The 17,898-nt window shown below is 45.9% G+C and overlaps 1 protein-coding gene across 6 annotated transcripts in view; it reads left to right on the forward strand.

Moving 5' to 3' along the window:
• The first annotated feature begins 16,186 nt into the window (after positions 1-16,186).
• ATG16L1 (autophagy related 16 like 1) overlaps positions 16,187-17,898 on the forward strand; it is a 37,611-nt gene continuing 35,899 nt past the window's right edge. For 3 of the 6 annotated variants that reach the window (XM_004773504.3, XM_013046339.2, XM_045078914.1), the window contains exon 1: positions 16,187-16,475. In XM_004773504.3, the coding sequence (XP_004773561.1) occupies positions 16,361-16,475 (115 nt within the window). In that variant the 5' untranslated portion in view covers positions 16,187-16,360. The remainder of the gene's footprint in view (positions 16,476-17,898) is intronic. The other 3 variants (XM_004773505.3, XM_004773506.3, XM_004773507.3) reach the window with 1 other exon arrangement.

Genomic DNA, 17,898 nt, shown 5'->3' on the forward strand with positions numbered 1-17,898 from the left:
CAGAGCACCGGGTGCCCTTGGGCTGGATGGTGCCTGGGAATCTGAATTCCAGCAAACATTCCAGACCAAGGTGATGCTGCTGGTCAAGGCATCACATCTGGGGAAAATGCTGCTCAAAGTGCGGGACATAGTCATGCACAAAGGAAGCAACATGGAGTAACAAAGCAGGGAATGATTTGGGGTCAGAGCCAGCCTCAATCCCGACTTCGCTGTTAGTTGAGGCCAGTTTTCTTCTCTGTCATTTGCAAGTTCTTTCTCTGTCATTAGGGATACACTTGGAAATGATGAATGAAAAGTGAAGATCATAACTGATACATAGCTATAGCTATCACTATTTGTACCCAGAAGTTTGTTGATTGAGCCTTTCTCAACATAATTGGGTTCTGGGAGTCGTAGCTTAGAAGACCCAGGGACAGAGCACCCATGAGGTGTGCCCGGTCGGACGCCCAGCCCTGCGTCCCTGCACTCACTGAGCACAGCCCTGAGATAGTAGATTTCATATATTCCATGGTTTTCGAGGCTCCGTCTCCTTGTTTCCACGCAGGAAATTATTATTCATCCTGCAGCATATGGACAACAGGTTTTTACCCATTCTCTCTTGCCTCTGGCATTATACCATCCAACAATCTGGTGTTAACAAAAAATATTAAAACTAGCCATCTTAAATTTTTGGTTCTGGTTCATAATATAACACCACGAAAGGGAAAATCTTTTGCACAGTCCCAGTGGTGCAGAAACATTTAGAAATGATTCTAAATATAGACTCCCAGATGACAGAGGGGTTGTTTTATGTCATTCTGTGATTTCGTTTTCACAGCATGTTCTATGTGCTGGCATAAAAAATTTTAATGAAGTCAGAATGCTAAATTTAAGTGAACCTTTGCTCTTGTTCATTGCAAAGTACAGCTCGTTGCCATTTAATTGGCTGTGCATCTTGGCATCAGACCGGCAAGCAGCAAAACAAAAATCAGACCTCATAAAGCAACAGTCTTGATTATGCCACAATTCTAAGTACCACTGTGGGTCTTTCCTAATCTTTTATGTAATTGACCTTCATGAATACATGCAAAAAGTGTTTTCAATTGTTCCTCTTAAATCATCCTAATTGGACAGAAGTACATAATAATATATGACTTGAGGAATCGTTTACATAATCTAATTATTTATCCTTGATGATATAGGATAAGCTCCAAGGTTTTTTTTGTCAATAAATAGCCTACAAATACTGCTTATTATGGGGAACAGATTTATACTGCAAGCTGTTCTAAGCAGGCCGTTCAAAATGATCACTTACAACTTAGGTACGAAATCTACAGTAACCTGTTAGTGACTGTACAATCCAGAGTAGGTCTGCTAGAACACTAGAACTATGTTTCTCAAACTTAGGGGTACATAGGGGTGCCTGGGTGGCTGAGTGGGTTAGGTCATGATCCCAGGGTCCTGGGATCAAGTTCTACATCAGGCTCCCTGCTCAGCGGGGAGCCTGCCTCTCCCTCTGCCTGCTGCTTCCCCTTCTTGCGTTCTCTCTCTCTCTAGCAAATAAATAAAATCTTTTTTAAAAAACCCGAAACTTAGAGGTACAAAAAGATAACCTGAGGACACCCCTTCAAAATGTGGACTCTTGGGCCACCCATAGAGAATCTGATTCAGTAGCCCCTAGAGCAAGGGAGAGATGAAAACAGAAGCAAGCATTTCAATCAACTTCCCAGGTGATAATAATATAGCTAGTGAAGTAACTAGTCCATTTTTCCCGGATGGGCCGACTCTCAACCTTGGCATCCTCCCCTGGCTGGATGCTTCCAGCTCTTGATGCTTCCAGCTCTTGGACTTCTCTTGGCCTGACCCCAGGACAGTCCAATCACAGAATGAGTTCATGAATATCTAGCAGGTTACTAGCTCAAGGATTGCTCAGAGATGGTAATCCTAGATGCCTTTGGGGCCAAATAAAAATGTACTGTTATATGTGTTCTTTGCTTGATCCTCATGATGCCATAGAGTGAGTCTTACCCACATTTTATAGAGAAAGGAACTGAGGTTCAGGGAAGGCAGGTCACTTGGCAAAGATCACAGAAGAAAGGTAGAAAACGGAGTCTCCAAGCCATGTCTTCAGTCTTCAAATGCGTTCTTTCCAACTCCTTGTCAGGAGTTTGGTTGTATTGCCAGGATGTGTGGAGGTGGGTTAAACATTTTTCATAAGAAATAAACTAATTACCTCTCAGAATTAATTCTCTATGTGAGAGGAGATTTCTCTGCATTCACAGAACAGCAGCGACACAGGAAATGATTAAAATTCTAAGAAAACTTTTCCTCTGTCTATCTCCAGACCTTTTACAATGCTTCCATCTTTTGGTTATGTGTGAAAATAGACAAACAAGTTGAGTTCTGCGTTGCCTCTGATTTTCAAACCCTCTCTCAAGGGCCCAAGGTCCCCTGGCTTGGCTCCCTGGAGCTGAGCAGCGTCGCTGCTGAAACTGTTTCCCAAAGGATCAGAAGGATGATCCTCACAAACCTAACCCTAGAATTTCCTTTTGCCTTTTGCAGTGGGGATGGTTTTGTAGTTTTGATGGTCTGCTCAGGCTGTCATAAGAAAATACCATACCGTTCAGTTTCCGGTGAGAGCCCACTTCCTGGTTTGCAGAGAACAGTTTTCTGGGTGTCTTCACGTGCATGGCAGAGAGGGAAAAAGGTCTCTCTCCTCTTCTTCTTTTTAGAAGGTCGACATTCCTACTGGTTTAAGGCCCCCACACTTAAGACCACATTTAACTTTAATCATCTCCTGAAAGCCCTTCTCCACTTAGAGTCCCTACAATCCCCCCCTGGGGGATTAGGGACTCAGCACATGAATTTTGAGGGGGACACAATTCTGTTGATAGGAAATAGAGTCAGTAATTTTCCAGGAAAGCAACTTTGGAAAGAGGCAAGTAGGCAGGTTTCCTAACTGAAGCCAGAAAGTTCTGTGTGAGAAGGTACCCTCCGGACCCTTTCTTGGAGAAAGGGATGGTGTATGAAGAAGTCAACATGTAGGGTTATCAGCCCTCATGCGGGGCACAAGGAATACTATGGCTCTGAATCTGCTTCCGTAGTGTCTGTATTTGTACGTTTCCTGGGGAGGTTTACTTTTAGTCACAATGGCTTCCCTGCTGGTTTTCGGACATATCAAGCAAGCTCTGGCCTTAGGGCTTCCTTGGGCTGGGTTCCCTGGGAGCAGAGCCTGAGACTGGGATTCTCATGCGAGGGATTTATGGAGGAAATCCTCCCGGCATCAGGAGAGGTGGTGAGGGAATCAGGATAAGTCGGAGGAAGAAGTTAGGCAGACGGCAGTTTTTGAAGAAGTCTAGCCTAAGCCTGTCCCACGGGGAGCTTGGGAAAGAATGAACTCCACATCATGGAGATAGTCCTGTGCAAGTTTAGGGCCCCCTCCTATCAGTCAGTCATTGTCCACCTCCCTGGCATCTCCAAGAAGGGAGGTTGACCTAGGGCAATCCTCCAGAGAAGGGGACATGTGTGAAACTTTAGGAGCCAACACCTGCTACAACAAGGGGTTGGGTGCCCCAGATGGTACAGAGCATTGGATGAGCTCCAATTGCACCTGCCACAGAGCCTGTTGTAGCCGAACCTTCTACCTGAAAGCTCCCCATCCCTGCACCCCCGCCCCCCAGATAACCTCTTAGATAACTCCCTCATCTCCTTCTGGTTTTTGCTAAAAATCTCAGCTTCTCAGTGAGGTCCATCCTAGCCTCCCTATTGATGTGTGAACTGCACCCGAACCCCCTTACCTTCACCCTCAATCTGGTCCACTTTTTCCTTTCATCCATAGCTCTCGTCGCCCACACATGCACATAATTCACTTCTTTAGTACACCCAGTCTTTTTGGCTCATCTCTCCCCATGAGACTGGCAACTCTTTAAGGACAGAAACACTGGTCTAGCCTTAGCACCTAGAATAATGCCTGGCATATATTAGGCATTTAATAAATGCTCACTGAATTCAGTAAGTCTCGAAGGGGTCCTGACCCAAAGCAAAGAGGTCAAGAGCCTAAAGCAGCAGATGATGCCCCAAGGGCTCAATACTTTAGGCATGTAGGCCCGACCCCTCTACATGCCTACACCCACTGGGGCCTTCAGGAGGGATACCCCTACCTCCAGGAATACACAGATGATACCATTTGGAGATCCAAATGAATATAAAGTCACCATTACAATGTGCTCTGTGTCCCGCCCACCCAACACAGCTGCTCTGCTGGGGACTAAATTTTATTTGCCCTTCTGAAATAACCTGGACTGTACGCCCCCTCAGGAGTTTCAGCTTCGGAAAACCGTGATCCCTCCCACCCATGATAATCCCTTACTTAGCAGAACTTCTCATTCAAAGACACATGATGCTTCGCAAACAGGAAGTGAGGCATTTTCACGACTTCCTGGGAGGACACTTCCTAACGCATGTTCTCAGAAGTCAAGTGACCAGGTCGTTGATAACTACATTCTATCTGCTTGACAAAAAAGGTAACTGGGACAAATCCTGAAAAGCATTTAAAAAAAAAAAATCAAGTCTTCCTCGTCTTCCCTCCTGCAAACAACACATAAGAAATTTTTTACTCCTCGCCTAGACAAAATAGGCAAAGAATGTAGACAGATGTATTACCCAGAGAATGGATGACAAATACACAAATAGATGAGAAAATGTTCCATTTAACCAAAGAAATGCTAAGTAAAACAATAGTCAGATACGATGATCATCTATCTAGTGAATTTTTTTTTCTACTGTACTACCCAAACTGGTAAAGATGTGGTCACAAAGAACTTCCTACAGTGCATGTGGAAGGTACGGGAGAGGCAGCTGATGGAAAGTGTGTGCCAGCTGTTTCCAGAGACTTTGCTATCTTTGTCATCTTTGACCTGCTAGAGTTAGAACTCTACTAGGACCCCGTCCTACCAAAATAATCTGAAATTCAGGGAAGGGAGGTCTTTTGAAACCAGCCCTAAGGGTTATTTTTTTTTTAATTTTTAGCAGGAACCCTGCTTACCAGGTCGTTTGCTGTTTCCAGTTTTTGAAGGTGGTGCTTCTGTAGCAGAGGTCTTCCCTTATTACTCCAAAAAATATCCACCCCGACTTCATTTGCTTTGGAAAAATGAACTGAAATGTGCCGTTTAGTCACCAGAAGGGAAAGCAAATCCCTATGCATCAATCTTAGGGATGTTGTGAAATCACCCCCAAATGGGAATCCAGGATCGCTGTGGGAAGGGGCAGAGAAGGCTCCACCCACTTACCCCCATGCAGGAGACCTGCTCTCTTGGTCTTGCCTGAGAGGTCACCGTGGGGTATGGCAGGGAGGACATCCCACACTGCAGCATGAGGGGCTCTAAACCCCACAATCATGAGTCAGGGCCTGAGAAAGGGCCTGGAGAGGCCCCTTTCCCTCTGCCAGGAGTCCTCCCCATACACTCACTGTCACCTAGGACCTGGAGTAGCACTCTGGCTTCTTCCAGGACATGCAGCGGCTCATTTCCTCAGATCCTGGCAAAGGCAAGCAGGACAGGATGGGCATTTTCTGCCTGTAGCCTCTGTGATGGAATTACATCTAAGGGGTTTTCCTGACCTAAAGTTCTAAATTTCCACTTTAGTCAAGAAGAAGAAACGAGCTGAGGAAAAGCAGATGCTGGGCTGTCGGGGCAGCTCCATCCTGGGCCCTGCTCTCTCTGGACCCTTCCTCGGCCCATGTCTTCCTTGCTCCTGTCCACAGAAGGCTCTTGGCCCATTCCTGGCCTCTCTGTCTTCACCTTGTCTTGGCATGGCTGCTCCAGACCCTGAGCTCCAGCTCCCCATATTGAAACCCCTGGAAATGGAATGAGACTCCCCTTGGGTCTGCATTCATGGCTGGTCCAAAGAGTGGAGTGGTAGAAGGGCCCAGTGATGTGGTAGAGTCTTAGCCACCAGACTCATGATGTTATCTGAGGGAAAGAGAAGTGGACTTGGGGAGGGGAAGGACCCCTCAAATATCTCCAGTAGAGTTGGAAGCTCCTTCCTTCCCCAGCCTTCTCCTGGTCCTGGGGTTCTTCCTCTGGTTCCTGGAGCAGCACATGACAAGGGGAACTCGACATGAGAAATGTATTGAAGGGGATGCCTGTGAGGGAAGATGGGAGGGGAGCTGGACAAGGCTGGTCCTCTCATGGCCAATGGGGTGTCTATCTTTGTCAGCTCAGGCAGCAATAACAGGATACCATAGACTGGTGGGGGGGGGTGTTTAAATAGCAGACATTATTTTCTTGCAGCTCTGGAGGCTGAGAAGTCCAAGATCAAGGTTCTAGAGATTCTATGTCTGTCCAGGGCCTTCTTCCGGGATTGCAGACAGCCATGGGGAGAGAGAGATCATCTCTCAGGTGTCTCATCTTTATATATATGTATGTATATATATGTGTGTGTGTGTATATATATATATATATATGTATATGTATGCATATATGTATGTATATATATATATTTTTTTTTAAGTTTTATTTAAGTAATTGTTACACCCTCAAACTCCAGGGGCTCAAACTCATGACCTTAAGGTCAAGAGTCACATGCTCTTCTGACTGAGCCAGCCAGGTGCACCCTCAGGTGTCCCTTCTGAAAGGGCACTAATCCCACTCATGAGGGCTCCACCCTCATGACCTTCCAAAGGCCCTGCCTCCAAATACCATCACAATGGTGGGTAGGGCTTCAACACATGAATTCCTGAAGGCACATTCAGTCCATGACAGCACCCTAGAGGCAAAGTCAGAAGAGGAGTCTCCCATTTCTCAGAAGTTCACCTGTGGTGCTCCGTCACTGGTTGGGGTGTCTGAGCGTGGCATCCACAGCTCAGATGTCCGGGTGGATTCGGAGCACAGCTGCTGGAGTCATAAGTCAATTACTCTTTCCCAGTAGGGGAGCTGAGAGGCACAAGTTCAAAGGCCAGGCACCCAGGACCTTCTTTAGTTTAAAAATGCGAAACTCCTCCCCTTGAAAGCTGTACCAAAACAGAAGGCGAGCTAGATTGGTGGGTGATCCCTGGTTTAAGTTGCAGGTTAAGGTTTCTGTTGCTTGCAGCCGAAATCCTCCTAACTTCCGTAAGAGGCTAGTATGGTTGACGCCAGAGCACTGACTTACGGCTGCTGGTCCTTCTAATTCCCCATGTAAATTAGTCCTTGACGCTCAGGCTTACAAATCTGCAGACCATACCTTAACTTGCCTTCTTGCATGTACAAGCTGGTAACTGAAGGGTAAAGTAGCAGGTGTGGAGCGGGGCAGGATTTCTGTAATAGACCGGCAAGGACAAAGATAGCCTTAGAGTTTAACAAGTCATAGGAGAGTCCCTGGCAAGAATTGAAGATCTGTCTGTGAGATCTTTCCCTGTTACCCCAGTCCCAAGCACAGCAAAGTGGTCCCTAACTCTGGCCTCAACACACACTCCTAAGTGTGATGGAGCTGAGGATGGTTGAAAAACAGCCTTCATGGAGGTGGAGGTCAGGTTGGATCCCAAGGAGATGGGGCTTTGGGAGAAAAGGGGTAAAGAGAATTAAAGAAACTGGAAGGAGAGAGGGAGAGAAAGAGACAGAGACAGAGGGAGAGAGTGACACAAGAGAGAGACTGTGGACGAGCCCTTACGCGCCACTTTGCCCATCAGGATGTGACCACGTGGTGCCAAGCCCAAGGTCTAGGGCAGGGTCCAGGCCCATGGGAAATCTCAGAGGCAAGCTGGAAAGACCAGAAGAGCCCTTTCCGAATCTCCAGCTCCTGGCCAACTCTGCACGGGCCAGAGGGATCGCTGGACCCTGCTGGGAAGGACAACGGAACATTTTCCACAATCCTGCATGGCCTTCCCAAGCTCTATCATTCTGCCCTGGACTGGACTGCCCCACACTGCCTGGGAAGCAAGGGCAGTGCGGGGGTTACCCAGGTGGTTGGAGAAGCCATGTGTCCACCTGCAGTCTTGGACAAGACTGTGGGAGCTCTGCAATTTAACTGTGGGAAAGCTTAGGAGCCTGAGGTCCCGTGCACACGAGGGGATAGAAAAATTTCCTTATTGGAAAGAGGAGGTGCAGGACAAAATGCTGGCATGCATGTGAGTCACACACCACAGAGTGGTCAGTCCTGCACTCCGTCCCTGCTGGGCACTGCGTCTCTGGCTGGGTCCTCCTTATTTGGAGAATCTGCCTCCCAGAGACAGTTCCCAGGCCCTGGGATTTGCAGAATGGACTGCTATTTCGACTTTAGGTGTTTTTAAAAGATGAAAAGTCCACCTGATACCTCAGCAAAGGTCCATATCTCATGACATGCAATATTCACTTATTTCCTTCATCGGAACCCTTCTCCACTGCTGCCTGCTTTCTCTGTGGCTTTATTGCATGAGAAGGCAGTGTGGGGAGGGACACTGCTCAGCTGTTGATACCCCGTAAGTCTCTCCAATGGTGCCGTTTGAAACAGTGCCCCTTCACTTTCCGCTGCGGTGGAAGAAAAAATACATCTCACATAAGGCAACCGTATTTTCCCATATACCAGGTCTATTCTGATATTTCTTTTTTGTTGTTGTTGTCATTTTAAAGAATTTATTTATTTATTTGAGAGAGAGAGAGAGAGAGAGATGAGAAGAGAGAGGTCAGCAGGAGAAACAGACTCCCTGCTGAGCAGGGAGCCTGATGTGGGACTCGATTCCAGGACTCCAGGATCATGACCTGAGCCAAAGGCAGTTGCTTAACCAACTGAACCACCCAGGTGCCCTATTCTGATATTTCTAATTGTAACATTTGGGTTATGAACATTTTCTCTCACCAACAAATATTATTATTCAGAACAGAGATGAACTCTTTTAGTAGTTCAGGAGATTTCTTTTTTTCTTTTAAAAGATTTTTTTAATATTTATTTATTTGACAGACAGAGATCACAAGTAGGCAGAGAGGCAGGCAGGGGGGGCAGGCTGAGCAGAGAGCCTGCTGTGGGGCTTGATCCCAGGACCCTGGGATCACGACCTGAGCTGAAGGCAGAGGCTTTAACCCACTGAGCCATCCAGGTGCCCCAGTTCAGGAGATTTCTGATCAAGACAATTTTCTCCAAAAGCCTGGACATGGGGTGCTGATTAACACCAAAAGTGCTTGATGAAAAGAGCAGTGTGTTTGTCACGATTGTCAAGGGGACAACCCTGACTTCGTGCCCACCCGTGGGGGTCCTATCATTTTGCCCACCCAGCCCTAGTCTTTTCTTGGGCTTGTCTGAAGAATTAATCAGGTTCTTGGATGGCAAGAGGAAATAAAAACCCAGTGTAGGGGCACCTGGGTGGCCCAGTCAGTTAAGCATTCAATTCTTGATTTGGGCACAGGTCATGATCTTGAGGTCCTGAGATTGAGCCCTGAATTAGGCTCTGCACTGGGCAGGGAGCCAGCTTGGGATTTTCTCTCTCCCTCTCCCTCTGCCTCCCTGCTGGTATGCTCTGTCTCTCTCACTCTCTCTGAAGAAAAAACAAAACAAAACAAAAAAAAACAAACCACAAAAAAACAAAACAACAACAACAAAAACAAAACAATGTAAACCAGCTTTGGTGAAATGTAGTAATGTATTTGTTCAAGTAACCAGAGTGGGAAGAGAATAGGACTGGGTTGGTTTCAGGAATGGCTGGAACCAGGGACTCCGATGCCATCAAGATTGTCAGTTTCTCATCTCCTCTTCTCCTTGTGTGATTGCCCCATTTTATTTTCAGATTAAACTTTTCATGAAACATGGGAGGGGACATGGCGACCCATGAAACCTGATGCGTATCCTCAGACCTCCGACCCAAAGGAGGAAAAGGCTCCTCTCTCCCAGATCCAGTTTAAAAGTTCCTGTGCAGAACAGTGATAGACAAAGGTTTCTGTGCTCATTCCTGGGGCTAATTTGTGGCATGGAGGGACAGGAAAATGCCATGAATGTAGTCAGGAGGGCAGAATCTGCTCATAAAAGAATAGGGAGGGGGCTGGGCTGTCTGAACAGAAGCTGTGTCCTATGTCTCCCTTCTTTTGAGAACCATTATCTTCCCTTCCAGCCAGGAGGAGCCATCCTGGAAGGCCGATGCTGCCCCTTCACCCCATCGGTTAGACATGGGCCTCTGCTAGCCCTACAGCATCCTCTCCCAGGAGTTTAAAACTGGGGCTCAGAGGTACCAGAGCAGTCTGTGGCTTGCCTGTACTGATAGGCCCTTATAGGGGCCATGTCTTCACCATCAGGGTGGGAAGACTAAGAAACAAAAGACGACCAGCTGCCAAACTAGAGGAAAAGGAAGCAGCAACTTACAGAGGGAAGCAGATGCCAAGGGCTGAGCATTCTCATGGGATTTGCATCCTGGTTCTTCTGATTCCTGGTGTCCAGCCATCTCCTCACCTGCTGCCAGCTCTACAGGACACCCTGGATCCGTGTATCCCCTCCCTCTCCCTTAAGGAAGCTCAAATTGCACTTCTTGTCATTAAAAGCATTCTGCAGGCACCTGGGTGGCTCAGTCAGTTAAGCATCTGACTCTTGGTTTCAACTCAGGTCGTGATCTCAGGGTCCTGGGGTCGAGCCCGGTGTTGGACTCCCCACTCAGCGGGGAGCCTGCTTGAGGATTCTCTCTTCCTCTTCCTCTGCCCCTCCCTTCCTCTAAAATACATAAATAAATCTTTTTTAAAAAAAGGCTTCTGATACTCTCTTCATCTTAAAAAAACAACAACAACAAACCTAACGTGCTGACTGACACACAGCACAGCAGCATGGTTAAATAGGGGGAGGCTGTTCATTCTTGCATCTAAGTGTCAGTTTTCCTTAAATGAATCTGAGTTCTGCTTCTTCCTAACTCTGTGACATACACAAGCTACTTGACCTCTGTGTGTCAGTTTCACACCTGTAGAATGAAAGATTAATAGCACCTGCATCTGTAGGGTGAGAGGGAAAAAATTTAAACCAGGTGGAGCCCAGTCCCTGGCATGTAGAAATCACTCAATAAAGTTCGGCTGTTATTCACAGTAGGAGACATCAGAGTATCTGGTAGAAATTTAAACATCTCTTTAAAGATCAAAGAAACAAACCAAGGGAGCTAACTTCCCACAAACACCCTCCCTAGCCAGGGATCATATTCCCAGCTTGTTAGATGTGCTATGCCAAACCCTCCAGCCACCTTTCCAGTATTTGGCTGCCAATACAGGGGAGAGATAACAAGGACTTCCTCTAAGAAAACTGAGCTCTGCTATAAAGCTTGTGTTGGGGTATAAGGGTAATACCCACCTCAGACACTGTCATTGTTAAAACATGAAATCTGAGTGTCAACATACATAGAGAGTAGATGACGGGAACTGCATGTGCTTTAGTCTGGCTGTAGAACCTAGGGATTCTTCATGATGAAATTTTCCTGTAATATCCATACATAGGCAAACACAACAACACTGCAGAGAACAAAGAAAAGCCAAGGGATAAAAATGCCAAGTAACACATGCCTATAAGGGACCATGATTACTGTCATAAAAAAGTGATATTTGGAGGGATCATTAGTGTGTGTGAAAATCTGCGTTGGTTGTTTTCTTGGCCATCCTTTGATTTAGCAGCTACTGTGTTTATACAGCAGACAATTAACACAGTAACATGGTTAACTTAGCTTACTTTCACTTTTAGAGATCTAATTTTGGGAAAAGTGGAAAGGAATGGAAATAAGGAATTAAAGATCAACAGTAGTTTAAAAAAAAAACAAGAAATTATATTTTAAAAAAGAATAAGGCGGGTGGGGGGGACCAGGAAAGAGTCAAACCTCCCTGACACAGCCTCTTGGCCAGTCCATTTTTACTTTTTTTTTTTTTTTAAGATTTTATTTGAGAGAGAGAGAGAGTGTGTGTGTGTGTGTGTGTGTGAGCACAAGTGGGCAGGGAGAAGGGGCAGAGGGAGAGGGAGAAGCAGGTACCCACTAAGTAGGAAGTCCAATGTAGGGCTCAATCCCAGGACTCTGAGATCACGACCTGAGCCAAAGGCAGCCACTTAACCAACTGAGCCACCCAGGCAGCCCTCATTTTTACTTTATATTCCTTAAATAATGCACATTCAGATCTCCCTTCCTGAAAAAGTGAGCTCTGTGATCAGGATCCAAGCCTGTGCCATCTGTCTTCCTCATAGGGCTCACCCCTGTGCCGGATCCACACTCGGATTCAACTGTTTACACTTGCCAGTTGAAAGATAAAAGGAATTGGAAAGACCTAAAGGGTAAGGACCAGAGTAGATAGGTCAGTCGTCTGAAAGTTGAACTTGAAGTCCGCCCTGTTAGAGCAGAGCTCACAGATGAGGTATGTAGACATCGATGGTTAGGATGAAAGTCTCCGGAAGTTTTTAACAGTGGAAATGCTGTTATGTTCCATCGGGTTATACTCAGCGTCAGTGATAAAAACGTTGCACAGAGAAAGTTCTTTGGTGAGGGATGCCTCCTCCTCTCCTCTGTGAGCAAATTTGTTCTTTTTAGCACACTACTACAAGAATCTTGGGATATTTTACTTACACCTTACATCCATTGCAGGCAGTCAGAATCAATCTCATAGATGTTGCTTTCCAGCAAAGCAAGCTGAATCTTTCAAACACTCATTACTACCCAGAGCAAGACCAAAAACTTCTCTCTTAAGACTCATTATCTGTCTCCAGAATATTCAGACAATCTAATCTCCCCCTCCTTCCTATTACTCATCCCCATCCAGGTCCTGGGGATACACCTGAAGTCTTCACATCAGACTGATTTTTGCCAGGATGCCTTCCCTTTTGTCTAATTTAGGAATTAATTATATACCCTTTCAAATTATTCTTTGTTTTACGTGTTCCAGTTGAGCCAGACTGCAGTATTAGCTGGAAGACACCTGGCAACGGAGTTCAGTGGTTAAGGACCCAGCTGCTAGAGTCAGGAGCCTGTGTGGGAACCCAGGTCTTGCCACTGACTAGCTAGCTGTCCTCAAGCAAGTAATTTAGCCTCTCTGTGCTTCAGGTTCGTAATCTGTAAATACGTAATAAATAAGGATGTAAATAAGGAAATGAGGATGAAGATGGTAACAGCAGGGGTGCCTGGGTGGCTCAGTTGATTAAGCGGCTGCCTTCAGCTCAGGTCCTGATCTCAGGGTCCTGGGATCAAGCCCCACATCAGGTTTTCAGCTCATGCGAGAGCCTTCTTCTCCCTCTCCCTTGGCTACTCTTCCTGCTTGTTCTCTCTCTCTGTGTCAAATAAATAAATAAATAAAATCTTTAACAAGACGACGGTAACAGTAGCTAACAATAACCTTACCAAGTAGGGTCGTTAGGAGGATTAAAAGAATTACAGTGTGTGAGGAAGTCAGAAAAGTTCATGGGCTAGAACACTGTGGAAGCTTTCATACTTATTAGTTATGTCCCACAGAGCTCAGCGCCCAGAAGAATAAAGGGTTTCATATATACATATTCATTTTTATAGCTTTCTTTTACATATGTAGTTCAAGTGTAATGGGTAATAATTAGAAAACACAATAGAAAAAACAATAAAATAAAAGATATAGAAAATCTTTAAGATATAGAAAAAACAATAAAAGATATAGAAAAAACAATAAAATAAAGATATAGAAAAAAAAAATAATAAAAACTGCATGTCAACTGTATTCAAATTAAAACACAAACAAAACACACCAGCAATGGTACTGCCTGGAGTTAATACTAACGGTATTTTCATACATTCCATTCATCAATTAAACAGCATATACTGGGGCGCTTGGGTGACTCCGTTGATTGAGCGTCCAATTAGGTTTCAGCTCAGGTCACGATCTCAGGGTCCTGGGATTGAGCCCCATGCTGGGCTTTGTGCTGAGTTCAGAGTATGCTTCAGATTCTCTCTCCCTGTCCCTCTCATTCATTCTCTCTCTCAAATAAAAAAATAAATAAAATCTTTAAAAAATAAACAGCATTTACTGAGCACCCAAGATATAGCAAGCTTCATGCTCTTGCTGTCTATGATGTTGAGTAAAAAGAGACACACCTCCTGCCTCATAGAATTTACCATCTGGTGAGAAGACACACCTTCATCAAGTAATGATAGAACTATGCGAAGCTGCAAGTTTGATTATTGCTATAAAGGAGAGGTACGTGTGTGGTAGGGAGACCTGACCTAGTTGTGAAGGTCTCTGTTATTGAAGGCTGTAATGCAATGATTACTGAGTTGAGAATTAATACATAGGAATTAACTCAAAGTCGGAAGAGAAGAGTGTGAACAACAGAGACACAATAAATCCAAACGCCCTGCTGTGGAAAGGAGTATGATGGGTGGAGGGGAGTAAAAAAAAGGACCCAAGGTGACTGCAATGTAGTAGATAAACCTAGTGGCTTAGGGAGAGGGCACACTTAGCAGAGCTTAGTACCCTTGATTTAGAAATTATATTTATTCATTTGACAGATTTTGCCTAGGAGGAACCAAGAATGTACTCCTTTTACATAAATCAGAGTTGGTTTTTTTTTAAAGATTTTATTTATTTATTTGGCAGAGAGAGTGCAGGAGCACACAGGCAGGGGGAGTGGCAGAGGGAGAGGGAGAAGCAGACTCCCTGTTGAACAGGGGGCCGGATGCGGGACTTGATCCTAGGACCCTGGGATCATGACCTGAGCCAAAGGCAATTGCTTAACCAACTGAGCCACCCAGGCACCCTTACATAAATTAGACTTACACCATACAATGTTTTTATTAGAAACATTTTTTGAACAATAAATATACAATAATTTAACCTCTTACTGTTGAAAATATAGTTTCTAATTTTCCACTATTTTGAACAATACTGTGACAGATGCTTTTGTATATGGACATTTGTCCAAACATTTAACACAAATTTCTACAAGTGGAATTGCTGGTTCTGCAAATTTGTTAGTATGGTTTAATCATAAGCTTGTCTGGAAAATCAGCACATTCAACTGTCAAGATTTGATGCTATGTGATGCTCTGGTCTTCTGAGGTCGATACCACTGTTACGTTTGGGGGGCATTTTTGGTGACTTTCAAAAACCACACTCTCATTTTCTTCAGTGTGTGAGAAAGGCCCTCCTATTTCTGACTCTTCCTAGTCTTTCCCACAAATTCAGATCACTCAGTACTGACTGCCAGTGAAGTGCCTCTAGCTGAAGCTCTAGAAGCCTGACTGACCTACTCCCTCCACAGGAGAGAAAAGGCTATTTTAAATCTGTCTGTGAAGGACCTTCCACTGGATTTGAGCCACACTGGAAGAGAAGCCAGGCTCTGATATTCCTTTCATCTCCTCTGGCCTCCTGTTTCGTCCAGTTTCCTTTTTGTGCAGTAAATTCCCTAATTAGTTAAAGGTAAATGGAGCTCAGATGATTCTATTATAGACCATTACCATTCTACTGAGTTGACAAATGCCTTCGTCTCGAGTCTGTCTTCCATGGAGCACCTTCAGTATCTACTGGCAAACTGACATTTTCCGCTTTCAAAGTCCTGTTTATGTCCCCACTCTTAGATTACCTTCTAAGAACCCATTTACTGTTAGGTCACAGATAATTTCTACGCTCCATAGCTAATCTATTCCCATTTTTCTAAAGCTATTCTTTGCATTCCGTATCTTCGTTGTAAAAAAAAAAAAAACAAAAACAAAAACAAAAAAAACCTATTCCCAAGGGCAATGGGACACTCTTGCCTACGTATAAAGCAGCCAGACTTTTGGGTAGGAAGATACTGGGGGGTCTAGGTGAAGTTAGTCTTGCAATGTACCAGGCATAGCGCTCACTGCATTGCGTAAGTTATTCCATTTAATCTTCACGACAACCCTGTAGGAGAGTATCCTGAGGATCCCCGTTTTACAGATTAGGAAACAGGCTTTGCAAGATTGCCACTCATCTAGGGTCATTCAGCTACTGTGTGGGGAGTGGCCTCCACTTCTGCTTGTAAACTGAGGCAATAAAGAAAGGCAGGCCAAGGAAAATAAAAATCCGCGGGGGTGGGGGTGGGGTAGGCAGCGAAGGAAACGTCAACTGACAGACGGCTCCTTCCCTGTCCCCTTCCCTCTTACAGCTAAGGCTCCCGCGTAGCTCGCACGCCTCCCAGCGGCCACCTCTTGCCGCCTGCGCTTCCGGCCTCGGGAGGGCGTCATTACTCAGCGCCTTGAGCAGCCACCGGCCACGCGCACGCGTGTAGCGTAAATCGTCGGGTTAGGAGGCGGGCTTTCCGGCCTTGACCCCAACCCTTTCCGGCAGGAGCCGGAAGACGGTCCCTGACGGCATTGGCGGCGGCCTGTGCGTGGTAGTGTGCTCTGGGCCGCCGGTTTTCCGGCGTCCGCTGGTAGCCGATGCTGCGGTCCGGGGCCGCCATCCCCTACTCGGATTGGCGGCGCTAAGGCGCCGGGGCAGCGCGCGAAATGTCGTCGGGGCTCCGCGCCGCAGACTTTCCCCGCTGGAAGCGCCACATTTCGGAGGAGCTGAGGCGGCGGGACCGGCTACAGAGGCAGGCATTCGAAGAGATCATCCTGCAGTGTGAGTGGCGGGCGGCCAGGGGAGCGGGCGGGCGGGCGGACCCCGCAGCAGCACGCGGGGTGCCGGCGGAAGCCGTAGGCGGACCCCTGGCGTCGCCTGCGCGCCTTGCGGCTGCCCCACAAACCCTACGAGGCGGACGCCGCATGCCGTTTTTTTTAGATCTTACACTCTTGGACTTTAGAGTGTAAAGAACTGTGTGTTCTTCGTGGGCAGGCACCGTTCACGCTTGTGTTTGTAAGCCAAGCTTCCACGCCTGTGTACGTGAATAGGGTCTAGAAACGTCCCGTTTGGGGCCTCGTGTGGTTGAAACGGGTCACGGACTTTAAGCATTAACTCACGTAATTAAGATTGTTCTCTGAAATATTCAGCCTCTGATTCCTCGGACCTCTCGTTTTTTAGTCCACCTTGGTGTTCTTGGTGTTCTTTAACACATTTTGAGTCGTGCTGGTTGGTTGGGACATCGTTATTGGAAGCTTAAATATGAAGGTTTTCTCCTCTCCCGACCCCTGTCTGCAGTTTGAGTACCAAAATGTTCGTACCCTTAGGTGAGCCTCCCTGAGCATTTCCTTGCTCCTTCCCCAATTTTACGTAACCGATAAATGACACATTTAGGGGGAGAAATGAGCACTCCTCAGTCTTGTGGTTCCATCTGCCCTTTGAAGTAAGCCTGACAAAAGTTTGGAGTCCATGTTGATGGTGAGATTCAAAGTAATAGTCGCCTATTAATGAATTCTGTGCTAAATCAGTGGTTCCCAAACTTATGTGCACATTAGTATCACCTGGATCTTTTAAGAATTAAAAAGCCCAGATTAGTTAAATTGCAGTATGTGAGGGAGGGACGCCGATGGGAGTGTTTTTTGATGCTCCCCAAGTATTTCTAATGTGCAGAGTGGTTTGAGTGCTTCGGTAGATAAGCGGCATGTGTTATTTTCTCTTTATCTTCTTGAAAATTCTATGAAGCAGGTCCTATTGTCTTTTTTAGGAATGGTGAGGAAACCATGCAGAGAGAGATTAATAAGCTTTCTTGGAGAAGCATAGCAGATTCTTCTGGAGTCTGGATTTGAACACAGACTTGATGGGTCCTAACTTTGTGTTTTGTTTTTCTCACTGGGGTTCTGAAGAAATGACCCTTCCTTGCTTTCACTGAACCCGCGCGCCCTCTTAGCAAAGGTGGGAAGCAGAGTGAGATAATTTGCCGCTGTTGTGTACTCTAAGAGATCCTTACAGCCAGAAACACAGAAAGCCCCTCCCACTCAAAAGTGATTCCCAATGGGTTATGGAAATTCAGGTGGTCAGGTGTTTGTTGAATGTTTTGTCTTAAAAGCTAAAATAAACTTACAGTCAAATTGGGCTGGAAGTTTGACTCCACATCTTACTGATCTTTTCACTTACGTTTCTGAGTCTGATTTACTGCTTTTGTAAA

The sequence above is a fragment of the Mustela putorius genome, unplaced genomic scaffold (genome assembly GCF_011764305.1).
Source record: "Mustela putorius furo isolate JIRA1106 unplaced genomic scaffold, ASM1176430v1.1 tig00000275_pilon_pilon_pilon, whole genome shotgun sequence".
NCBI classification, from domain to species: domain Eukaryota; kingdom Metazoa; phylum Chordata; class Mammalia; order Carnivora; family Mustelidae; genus Mustela; species Mustela putorius.